Genomic DNA, 12,900 nt, shown 5'->3' with positions numbered 1-12,900 from the left:
ATATTGGAGTGTCTTCTAGGTGAGTGTTTAGGAGCAATCTGAATCGTAAGAAGCAGGAGGAGAAGTCTTTGAATCTCTCACTACAATACAAAGAAGTCTGGGAGCTCTAGGAGCAAGAAAGCGATGAAGGTGTACATTTCTGTTGCTAACTCCGACTCTTTCAGCTATACAACATGGCTTACTTAGAAAAAATCCTTTTCCACAAGACCAATCCAACCAAAATGTTTGAGAACAATAGGAATAGATTATTTGAACACAACGTCTTATATTGGAAATAACAAGACTAAACAGGAAAAACAGTTTTTGTGTATGATCCAGATTCAGTAGATGTTGCCCAAGTTAAGTGCTGTTCAAATTTGAACTACGTATCAGTTCTGTAAAGGTTGCTTAGAGCTCAGTGACCTTTATAGACTCATTTAGCACCACTTTCCACATTCAACTTTGATTAGTGAGCTCACTATGGAAAAGTGACCCTCTTCTCTTTTCCCATAATGCCTGCGGTGTGGCCTTCTCTGCTCAGCAACCACCACCACCCCATAGTGGCTACACGTGTACCAGTTAACAGTCAGTTTTATCATGCTCAGTATCTGTACAGTGAAATGGAAGACCGTGCTCAGACAAGGAGAGCTCTCTTGTTTGCTGAAGTGTGTTCTCTGCACAGATTGAAGCTGGACGCCACACAGACCCCTGGAGAGTGCTACCTACTTTTAACTCGGCGACAGACACTCAAATGCAGGCTGCTTTCCTCAATTCCTCCATCAGATTATGACATGGAGAACTAGCTTGGCAGAGCATTTTCAACTCAACTATAGTATGTCTTGCATTGGTCCACCCTGCTTATCTCCCCTACTACTGGGCTGGGCAGGAGAGCAAGAAATGCACAATTATATCAGTTCACCAATGGCATGCTGCATGGGCCAGTTGAGGCAGGTGATTGGGCTCTACATACTGTTCTGCAGCAGTAGCTTATGGAGTAGTGGGCGGGAGGGGGGGGGGGACACACGCTGCTAAGATGTGACAAGCAGGAAGCTGCTCACTGCTTTCAGGCTTTTATTTCTCACGTCAGGAAATCACTTAAAAGACAAATTAGCACGACAGGACCAGCTGTGTGAGCCTGCCAGAGGTAGGGAGGATGGGACCACACAGCACTCATTCATCTCTCACATTCTCTCCTCCCCCAAACCAAACCACATCCCCTCTTAGATTGCTTTTGTGTAGCCAACCATGAAGCTGGAGAAGGGTTAGCAGATGGCTTCAGGCCTGCTCTGGGATCCACTGCTTTGGGGGATTTGTAGTTGCACAAGAGCTATCATCCTTTTCTCATGTTTAGCCCAGAAACTGGATCTGCTCAACGACTACAGTATTCCTTCTGCACGCAAGGAAGTTCTATCAGTCCAGGAATACTCCTTGCACACCTAGTTAAGCAGAAGGAGCTACAATGTATGCCTTTTCCCGTCTGTCACTTCTCCTTGTTTTTCTCCAACACACGAGACATCAGCAGGAGCTGGGAGTGTACAAAGATTTTCTGACAGATTGCCTTAAATACACTGCCGCTACTTTCCTTTATTTTAAAGGAAGTGGGTGACACTCTTCCCCTTTCCACCTCTAAAGGCAGCATAGCTGTGAAATGAGACAGGCTTTAGATTTCTCCATAGACCAGTCACATATTTCTGGCTACCTTGAACCCTGCCCTTACCATCTGTCTAGTCACAGATCCTCTATCTTGTCACATTCCAGAAAGCTGAGCAACTTCAGAAGAATAACAGTCTTACTCTTGTGTTTTCAAGTACAGGATAAGTTTGTTGTTTCTCAGCTGGATATTTTTCCTGTCACACTTGTTGGAAGAATTAAGGCCTAGAGATAAAGACTAGGGGGAAGATTCTCTAAAGTTTGCAGTAAAATCCGACGGGCTGCTAATGTAATGATTTCATAATGATTTCATTCTTAAAAAACTGCGCATGCAAATGAGGTTTGCGGAAGGTTGCTAAATTTGTATGTGCCAATCGCTGGTGATATCAAATCGGCACATGTGCAGAATACACCCACAAATTTAAAAACAAACCCAAATTGCAGATTAGCAGGTCCACTCCCTCCTGCTGCCACCGTCAAGCAACAGCCCCCCCCCCTCGGACACACACCTCCAGCAGCGGGAAGGATGCCCACTCCCTCCTTCCACTGCCTTCAAACAAACCCCCCCCCCACGACACACATACCGCCCCAGCAGCAGGAGGGATATCCACTACCTTCCGCTGCCGTACCCTCAAAGTCCCCCCACCCACCTTGTTCACAAGGGGATGCCTGCTCAAAATGGTGGGCCTTCCCCTCCCCAGCGCATCCTGGGATGTGCCAGGGAGGTGTCTAAGGCTCTGATTAGCCCAGATTGCTTACGGCCCCTCCTATGACAGTGGTGGGAAGGAATAGACATCCTTCCTGCCACTAGGGGGTGTGCGACGAGGGGGTTGCTTGACAGCAGTGGCAAGAGGCGTGGGTATCCCCCTGCCAGGTGTGTCAGGGGGAGGGGCAAAATTTTCTGGCTCAAATAGGGCACTGATCTTTGATCTAAGGGCCACCGCATGAGCGGACTGCTGGGCACGATGGACCACTGGGACTGAATCAGCAGCAGCAAATCTTATGTTCTTATATCTGAGCTGTCAAGCTTTATTTTCCTGTCAATGGCTGAGCCAATCAGCACTCAGGCACTGACCAGAACATAAGAATTTCAACTGCTGGGTCAGACCAGTGGTCCATCGTGCCCAGCAGTCTGCTCACGCGGTGGCCCTTAGGTCAAAAAACAATGCCCTGACTGAATCTAGCCTTATCTGCGTACGTTCCGGTTCAATAGGAACTTGTCTAACTTTGTCTTGAATCCCTGGAGGGTGTTTTCCCCTATAACAGCCTCCAGAAGAGCGTTCCAGTTTTCTACCACTCTCTGGGTGAAGAAGAACTTCCTTACGTTTGTACGGAATCTATCCCCTTTTATCTTCAGAGAGTGCCCTCTCGTTCTCTCTACCTTGGAGAGGGTGAACAACCCTATCATTATCTAATAAGTCTATTCCCTTCATTATCTTGAACGTTTCGATCATATCCCCTCTCAGTCTCCTCTTTTCAAGGGAGAAGAGGCCCAGTTTCTCTAATCTCTTACTGTACAGCAACTCCTCCAGTCCCTTAGCCATTTTAGTCGCTCTTCTCTGGACCCTTTCGAGTAGTACTGTGTTCTTCTTCAAGTACGGCGAACAGTGCTGGATGCAAACTTTTCCTATGTATATGACCAATAAAGATGTAGGTCAATATCAAAGTTTTGCATAAATTTCTGTGGAACAATAAAAAACCCAGATTGACCCTAGCGCAACTCTCTCTGCCGGTGGGAAGAGGTGGTTTGGCATTGCCGGACTTGAGAAGATATAATATCGCTTGTCTCCTTCGACTTCTGGTCGATTGGATTAAAGAACACTCAATACTATACCCCGGTTTCTCTTGAACAGCAGTTGATGGCACCGACGCACTTGTTATATTATCTTCATGCAAAAAGACCTCATCGGATTTTTCCTACTCATTCTCATCCTCTGCTGAAATCTATGCAACAGTGCTGGCAATGGTTATGTTTCAAGTTTATTAGGATTTTATATACCACCTATCAAGGTTATCTAAGCGGTTTTTACAATCAGGTTCTCAAGCATTTTTCCCTGTCTGTCCCGGTGGGCTCACAATCTATCTATGCATTTGCCTTTTACCTCTACTGTACTATTGCCCTTATGGGGAAAACGAGATTTGAACCTGGATGGCTCTAAGTTCTATTTGTGGAGATGGACTGACCATGGTTTATGTTATGTGCGGGATTCCTTTCAGGATCTTCAAGCTCAGGGAATCTTGCAGGCTCGAGATTGGCTTTCTTATTGCCAAGTCACCCATTACCTACACTCTTTGGACCATAGTACTTTAAATGAAGAGATGGCAGATATGGTTCAGAACCAGTTTGTCCTTTCACCAGGTCAGTTTGGGTAGTTTCAGTTTTCCCTGGGACTATGATGGTGTGGCGGTGGTGTGGAATCAGGACCTCGCTTCTTCTGAGCAGCTTACTGGTGATGGCTTGCGTATTCTTATGAAGCATCTCCCGTGCTTGACTTGCTCAGTTGCTCTGCAAGAACAGCATTACAAATTCCTGTTATGACTTTACATCTCATATGTTTTGGTCCTGTGATAGAGTGCAAACCTTTTGGTCATTTGTTGGTCTTCATCTATAGACGATCATGCGGAGAAGAGTTCCTTTGCGGGCGAATGTCCTGCTTTTTTCTCAGATCTCTTCTTTGGGATTGTCTAAGGGTAATTCATTGTTGCTGCAAAAAGCTTCTTTGTTGGCTAGGAAATGGTGGCAAGCAGAGATGCCTACCATTACTATGTGGAAAAATGAACTATTTACCTTGTTAAAGTATGACTATTTGGATGTTAAGAATTGTGGCCCTGGCCGTTGGAGAAAATTCCAGTCCATTTGGACTCCCGATTGGGATAGCTTGTCCCATGGAGCCTGAAGTGCTCTTTTGAATTTTTGACACTGGAGTGCTTGGGAGGGGGGGGAGGAATAGGGCAGATATTGATCTGTTTTTTCTTGTTGGGTTCATTTAGTCTCCATGAAGAAACCACACGGTAGACTCTTATCCTGAGTTTTGGTTAATGGTTGTATTTGTTTTCAGAGTATTGTATCTTTTATCTTGTACACAAATTTCTAAATAAAAATATTTAAAACAAAAAGAAACAAAAAAAAGGCACAGAAGAGTGGCACTAATATGTGCTGCATTGTCGGGTTTGCCTGGCACTGCACTTAGATCAAATCCTGGTGCTGCTTTGAAATGCCAACGCAACAAAAAGGTGGTATACAAGTCCCCATCCCCTTTCCCTGTATGTGCCAAGCATGTTCCTCTGCCTTGCTTTCACTTTTACAGTGCGCATATAGTTTCATATCATATGCACACTGGAGGGCTATTTTTCTGCGCTGTTGGTTTTACCGCAATTCTGAGAATCGGCCTGCTAGTGCTTCCTTCCCAGAGACAAATACTGTGAGGTATTTGAGAATCTGTCTCCTGATTCCCTGCAAGTCATATGGGGTAAATAATGACACGGTGACCGTTTATCGCGGTAAACCGTGATCACCACAGTAAATCCACAGGAATGGAGAAATTTGCAACTGGTTTACCGCAGGAATGGGGACAAGACCTTTTACCACCCCATGGGAGCAGTGAAAAGTCTTGCTCCTGTGGTAAAAATATTGCGCCTATGTCAGGCTCGGCATCTCCTCCCCAGCTACTCTTGGCCCTATTTTACCTTCAGGAACCAGCCATGCCACGATGAAGACAGAAGGAACCCAAAACCAAAGCCTGAGACCAGTGTGATTTGAAGAATAAAATTACCAGACAACAAAAAGAAAAAAATAAATTGGTTTTAATATTTTGTGATTAGAATATTTCAGATTTGAATTATGTATCCTGCTAGAGCTGGTATTAGACATAACTGGGGTCCGCAAAGTCCAGGCTGTGCTTCTCTAGCTTCCAGCTGGCTTAGGGCTCTCTCTCTGACTAGGGGGCAGTTGCCCTAGTTGCTCTCCCCTAACACTATTCCTGCCATGTGTGACTGAAGTATTCTGTTAGCTTGATTTTTCTGTGTATCATTCTGTAGTAATTTGGTTTCTTCAGTTTTCACAATAGTGGAGGGGATTTGTGAAAGGGAGGAGAGACAAGGGTTTTGTTGATCCTTGCTCTGTTTAATTTGTGTTTATAAAATGACAATTGTACTTTAATAAAATAAGTTCAGTATAAAATCATAACTATTCGAGGCCTTGTGTGGATGGGATCTGACAATCTGCAGGGCAGGGACGGAGACCGAGCTTGAAGGGCAGGGACATGAATGAGCTCACAGGGACAGGGTGGGAATGGTGATAAATATTTTTCCCCATGTCATTCTCTAACATGGGGCTCATTTTACTACATGGCAGTAAAGGTTTCTACCATGGGCCAGTGAAGTAAATGCTCCGATCATAGGAATTCTATGAGCATTGGAGCATTTACCTCACAGGCCCACAGTAAAATCCTCTACCGTTGTTTAGTAAAACCCAGCGATAGAGAGACCATAATATGGTTTATTAGGAATCTTAATATACTGACTATCCTGCCCTGCATAGCAAAGCATTTTACAATCAACTTACAAACAAATAATAAAATTGAAAAAAAACAACCCACATTTGAAGATGACAAAGTGGCAATAGTGGAAAGGACTTTCAAAGGGTTAGTTTAATGCATTGCTATTTCATGAATCTTGGACTCTAATCCTGTCTGTCTAACCTCTCATAGAGGTCTTTCAGGACCGTGCAGTAGATCCTGGGATATGCGAGATTGATTTGCCTGGAATTTGTGGAATGACTCGAGACCAGAATTGGGGGAAGGGGGGTTCTTTTGCTTCTTTTCAAATTCCATTCTCCAGACAGGAAGAGAACACCTTCTTGGCTCCCTTCCAAGGTCAGGGTGGAAGAAAGCTATGACAGCTTACAGGGCTGCTGCTGTCTGGCTCAGAAAAAGCCCCCCATCCCCTCCCCAGCTGATTAACTTGTTGCCTTCCAGCACTAAAACACAAAAATATTACCCAAGAAAGGACACAGAGAATCAGACTGGGACCATTTGAATTTAGGAATATGTGCATAGGTTCACTGGCATTTCATATGCCCACTTCCAGGGCTGGCTTAACCAGTGGGCAGATTAGGCAGCAAAAACAAAAAACAAAGCAGGTCCTGAGAGTCATATTATAAACTCACAAAGAACCTTCATTGTGCACTTTAACCCAAGGGGGAGGAATTTTCATGTAACCCACTTACCCAGACAAATAGATTTTAGAATTAGTTTTGTATGCAGATACATAAGGAGGAGGGAGACGATTTACTAATACATTGAAGAAATTCTATTCTGGTATTTGGTACTTTTCTTCTATAATGACTCAAAGTGAATTACAACGAAAGGAAACCTACAATGTAAATGTACGAGAGGGTGCGGAAAAGTTCTCAGCCCAACCAACTTCTTCAATTCTGAGCATTACTTTGCCACTGCAGTTGAAAAGCCGATTTTGTGAAGTGCCAATTTGTATCCACGTCATTCTCACAGATTGGCTCTCGAAACAACTCTCAGTTTTCGGCAATACTTACAGTAACAAGAAATCCAATAATATAAATGGAACCAGCCTCATTTAGAGAACTTCAAATGATGCTGAGCTGCCCTAATCTCGATTGGGAGGTGTGGTGTACAGTGGCTGGGAAGATCATGACTGCCAGGTTTATTTTTAAGGATTCAGGATGGGGAGGGGGGACTTTGGGACTGAAAATTGCTTGAACAGTGGGAGGGGCACAAGGCTGAAGGTCTGTTTAGGGCATTTTAATACCTTTGTACTGGCTCTGCCCTTCGCCTACTAAGCAAGTTGGCAATTGAGCAGGGACCACAAATTCAGCTGATAAAGGACTCTGCAGCAATTTATATAAGAACATAAGAATAGCCTTACTGGGTCCATCTAGCCCAGTATCCCGTCTTCATGGATGCCAATCCAAGTCCCAAGTACCTGGCAAAACCCCAAATAATAGCAGCATTCCATGCAGTGGCTTCTCCAATGTCCAATGTATGAACTTTTCCTCCAGGAACTTATCCAAACCTTTTTTTTTTTTTTTTAACTAGTTACATTAACCACTGGCAACACATTCCAGAGCTTAACTATTTTTCTAAGTGAAAAAATATTTCCTCCAATTGGTTTTAAAAGTATTTCCCTGTAACTTCGAGTGTTCCCTAGTCTTTATAAATCTTGATACAGTAAAAGGAAAAATCGATCCACTCAGGATTCTGTTCTCCTGCTCTCCCAGCGCAGCACTAACTCAGTGTGTAGGAGAGGCGATGTCCTCTTTCTCTTCAGTGCCATCACTTCCACTTAGCTTAAAGTTCAACAAGTCAGGACGGAAGCAATTCCAGGTCTCCTGGGCTAGCTTGGAAAGGGGTCGCCTCTACTGCATCCTTTTTTACCAAGAGGCCGACCAAGTCCAGAATTTCCTCACCCATTCAGGGAGACACACGGGACAGACGTTTTTCTTTATGTTACAGGTTGAAGTGGTATGCGACAGTATGAAAACAAATTCCATTCATATTGATGAGGAGATACTACTCAAGAATCATAACTCACCCAAAAAAGTCAACTTACCCAGGGTAAAGAAATGGGTGTTTAGGAAAAATTTGAATGTTTTCAAAGATAATTCTTTATGGACAGTTACGGCTGAATGCAAGACTCATTTCAAATGTTTCCGGCGAGTGGGGTAAGAACATAAGCATTGCCTCTGCCGGGTCAGACCAGGGGTCCATCGTGCCCAGCAGTCCGCTCCCGCCGCGGCCCCCCAGGTCCATGACCTGTAAGTGATCCTTTACCTAAATCGGGTATTCCCTATTCATTTAGTGTCCTGTATAGTTACCCTCTATCTGTATCCTTCAATCCCCTTCACCTTCAGGAAGTCACCCAGTCCCTTTTTGAAGCCCATTATTGTACTCTGTCCTATCACCTCTCCTGGAAGCGCATTCCAGGTGTCCACCACCCTCTGAGTGAAGAAGAACTTCCTAATATTCGTCTTGAATCTGTCTCCTTTCAGTTTTTCTGAATGCCTTCTTGTTTTTGTTGTCCCCGCTAGTCTGAAGAATCTGTCCCTCTCCACCTTCTCTATGCCTTTCATGATTTTATAAGTCTCTATCATGTCCCCTTTAAGTCTCCACTTTTCCAGGGTAAAGAGGGTGGAACCTAATAAACAGTACAATCAAAATGGTTTACATATTTTAGACAGGTCCTTATTTTGTATCTTGGCCAATGAAGTGTTAAGTGACTTGCCCAGAGTCACAAGAGGCCAAAGTAGGAATTGAACTCAACTTCAGGGTGCCGAGGCAGCTACTCTAACCACTAGGCCACTCCTCCACTAGAGACAGACATTGTTTCAAAGTGGAATGCAAAAAATAACTAGACACAGTAGAGGAAATCAGGTTAGACCAGGGCCGGAATCCAATCGGGTTTTCAGGATTTCCCCAATGAATATGCATGAGATCTATTTGCATGCACTGCTTTCAATGCATATTCATTGGGGAAATCCTGAAAACCCGATTGGATTTGGGCCCTCGAGGACCAGAGTTGCCCATCCCTGGGTTAGACAGATAAGAGGGGATTCATTCATGAAGAGCCTGGTGGGTATGCATAAAAATCTTAAATTGATAGCAAAACTGTACCGGAAGCCAGTTAAGTTTTAAGAGAAAAGGAGTATGTAACATAACATAGATGAAAACGGCAAATATGAGACCCGAATGGTCCACATGTGATCAAAGATTTGGGCATTACATAGAAATTTAGCTGCTGTATTTTGTAGAAGTTTCAGTCACCTAATTTGATATTGCAGGACCCCTGCAAAGACCACATTACAGTAATCTAGGCAGGAAAAATGAAGAGTATTATAAGTGAAATGTTTGAAAATCTAATAATGGATTGTATGAAGACCACTTGAAGAGAATTCACTGGCTGCACTGGAAAATCCCAGAGAGTTACGGGAGAGGAAGGGGGCCTCAAATGCCCTGTGAGCCAGTAGAGGGCTCTGAACTAGCTTATGATCATTTAGCCAGGTGGTCACAAGTCAACAGAATATGGTGAGGTTGGGAAGATAAGAAGAATATCTGCCTAAGATTTTGCACTAATCCCACATTCCTGGATAGGTAAAGCCAAAGAGAAAACAGAGTCATCAACTGGGGCACCCGTCACTTCTGATCCCCAACACACCAGAACACGGTCTCACTGCTCACTAGCTGAATTTGTTAAGACACACTGAAACCTGTCATCTGCCTTTTTCAGCACAGATGAGCTAGGTGGTCTCTGCCCTAATGAGCTGACTTCCTGATGAGCAATTTAAAAAGCCTGAAAATCGCAAGGATGAGTCAGAATTGGGAGCCCAGACAGGCCCCTTTGATTTGAACTATAATAATTAAATTTCTTCTTCTTACTCACCTACATTATATCTTAGGCTTAGATCATCTCTCTCCTTTTTCTCCTTCCAGCTGCATCCGTCTCTTTCTATTTCTTTTCATGGCAGTGTTTCATAGAACAGAAGGAAAATAGCCTTCCGTCTTTCATCCTCCCCCCCCTTCTTTTCTTCAGCCTCCCAGGGAGCAAAGCTGCTAGAAAAAACTAGTTTTGAGCAGGGTGTCATTAGCAGCTTGTGAACATCAGCTATTAAAACAAGCGCACGATTCATTCTGCAAGAGCTCACTCGCTTTAACAGAGCTTATTTTTGCTTAATTATGAAGCATCTTATAAATATCCTCCTTCCCATCCTCTCCCTTCATTGACACCAATTTTGACAGGCGTACTCTGACCTTGGGCATGTATAGTGAATTTCATGTTCAATCCCAAAGACCTGCTCCTAGTACTCTGTATTCTATCTTTGCACATACAAATCTACTTTTCAAATGAAGAAAATTAATTAAAGACCAATTTAGTATGGTATACACAGGGTGACCAATCAGTTCATGGGAACGTCCTAAAAATTTCATAAGGCGTTCACCTGGGTATATCCTCAGCGCATGAGCCCAGCAAGTGCCCTACAAGGTCTTACCCACAAAACATCACCTTCCGTCAACCTGGAAATCTTTAAGTGCAAAAGTGCCCTTTAAATATATAAGAAAATAAATAATAAAGTGCCATGTACAAAGTTAGAATCAAATAAATCATCGATGTAACAATAAAAACGTTTGAATCAAACAGTTCTTGATGATAGCTGTTTCCTCCACTAAATCAAATGTAAAGGAAAACTTAGCTTTCCTAAGTCCACAAGGAGTGCAAGCTCTTTCTCTTTGGGGGTGCCTCAGCCGAATGCCCTACAGAGTCCCCTGTTTCATTCTCTTCCTCAGGGGCACATCCCACTACATAGAAATATATCCTTGCTCTTCTCTCCGCGGCTTGTAGTGGGCAAGACCTTATAGGGTGCTTGCTGGGCTCATGCGCTGAGGATATACCCAGGTGAACGCCTTATGAAATTTTTAGGACGTTCCCATGAACTGATTGGTCACCCTGTGTATACCATACTAAATTGGTCTTTAATTAATTTTCTTCATTTGAAAAGTAGATTTGTATGTGCAAAGATAGAATACAGAGTACTAGGAGCAGGTCTTTGGAATTGAACTGTATACGAGATTGACCCCTCCTTATACATATATATACTTTTTTAGGCTTTTTGATATTAGTGAATTTCATGAGCATATACAGCCATCTCAGGGATGAAGAGTACAGCAGTGGTCGAGTATCTGAGCTACATAACAGCTTTCAGACGGGGGATAATGTTTTGTTTCTTTAATTGTGATCCATCAAATTTATTCTGCTTCTTTAGCCAGCTTGGGTCCAACACCATAAATCTTAACTACCCTTTCTTCCCATTTTTTATCCCCTCCAACATGAGGTCATGCATCAGGACCCCTTCCAGAACAATATACCATTCCAGGCTACTAGCATTCAGACCTGGGTGAATCTGCTTCTATTGGGATGTGGGCAGAGCCAGTGCAAGGGTACTGGGTGCCCTAAACAAACCTTCAGCCTTACCACTATCCCCATGATTTTGATAGTTCAATTTGACAATCATGATCACCAGCCAAAAAGGCAGCTTAAAGGATTGGCTGATGGTTCTTTGAGTTTTTGTGGTTCTCAAGACCTATGATTTTGTTTTGTCTGCTGCCCCCCTAGGCGATGCCTAATCTTGCCTAAAGACTGAACTCTGAGGACTTTCTTGATGGGAAGAAAGCTGGCCTAGTGCCTGACCAGTAAGCCTGGTTGTAGAGAGAGTATTTTCACAGCAACCTGTGAACTACTGTCTGGGAAAGGCAAACTTGGGTTTCAGTAGGTTATATCATTGTAGCTCTCTTTTAGCTCAGCAAAATCGGTTGGGCAATAGCATAGCCTTTAGAGTCCGTTAGGGTTTAATACCAAGGATCCTCAAAGTCCCCTTCCACCTGGCAAGAGCCATCACCCTAGTATGTGTCAAGTTCGGGAAAAACTTTGCACTGGAACTATGGCAAACCTGGAAGAGACTCCTTCAAGCATCAGGAGCTCAAATGGCAGCTGCATGATTGGGCTAGGAGCCCATTCAGGCCACAGATCTCCTTCTCATGTCTGTGGGACTTGCAGAAAGACTCTTAACTCTACTTAGAAGGGAAGCCGGAAAATAAGCAGAGGAATTCCCAGAATGAATCCTCTGCCTTCCTGCAAGCTTTCCTCTGAAGTCCTTAAAGCCGTGATTTCGAAAAGCATCTGCTTCTTCAAATCGCACTACCCCTAGCCTGGCACTTTCATGCCTAGTATTTGGAAGAAGCTCCGGCTCCGGCTCCCAGCCAGTCCTTACCTGCCCAGCTCTTTGCCCACCAGGCTGTAGTTGTTGCTGAAGGGCTCCGTCCGTAGCCGACTCTGGATATGGCTCACCATCCCGTTCCTGTTCATCACGGCTAAAGTAATCCAGGGAATGCAAACCCGATTCGCAGTGGCAAGGAAGGCAAACCAAGGCTGCCTCTGGGCGAGAATCCGTCCGTCTAAGGCTCTTTAATAACAGCCCCTGACATCAGACGCCTCTGGGAGCCAATGGCCGAGTGACAGCTTCCCAAGGGCTCCCCCTAGAGGCCTTCCGGCAAGCGCAGCATGTCAAGAGAGATTCAAGGTTTGCACCAGCTGTTGTTGTCCTTTACAGATGGAAACCTGAGAATTGCCGCTGCTGGGTCAGACCATGGTCCATTGTGCCCAACAGTCCGCTCACCAGGTGGCCCTTAGGTCGTCTCAGCAGGAACTTGTCTAACTTTGTCTTGAATCCCTGGAGGTTGGTTTCCC

General features: G+C 44.2%; 1 protein-coding gene across 2 annotated transcripts in view; it reads right to left on the bottom strand.

The window, feature by feature from the left end:
* Positions 1-12,630, bottom strand: part of LOC117347701 (serine/threonine-protein kinase 17A-like) — a 78,081-nt gene extending 65,451 nt beyond the window's left edge. Inside the window, exon 1 of one of the 2 annotated variants that reach the window (XM_033918957.1) lies at positions 12,425-12,630. In XM_033918957.1, coding sequence (XP_033774848.1) covers positions 12,425-12,519 — 95 coding nt within the window. In that variant the 5' untranslated portion in view covers positions 12,520-12,630. Of the gene's footprint in view, positions 1-10,041; positions 10,157-12,424 lie in introns of those variants that run through there. The other variant, XM_033918959.1, reaches the window with a different exon arrangement.
* Positions 12,631-12,900: the final 270 nt, after the last annotated feature.

The sequence above is a fragment of the Geotrypetes seraphini genome, chromosome 13, assembly GCF_902459505.1.
Source record: "Geotrypetes seraphini chromosome 13, aGeoSer1.1, whole genome shotgun sequence".
In the NCBI taxonomy this organism is placed as follows: Eukaryota; Metazoa; Chordata; class Amphibia; order Gymnophiona; family Dermophiidae; genus Geotrypetes; species Geotrypetes seraphini.
This window is presented reverse-complemented; position numbering and strand designations above follow the sequence as displayed.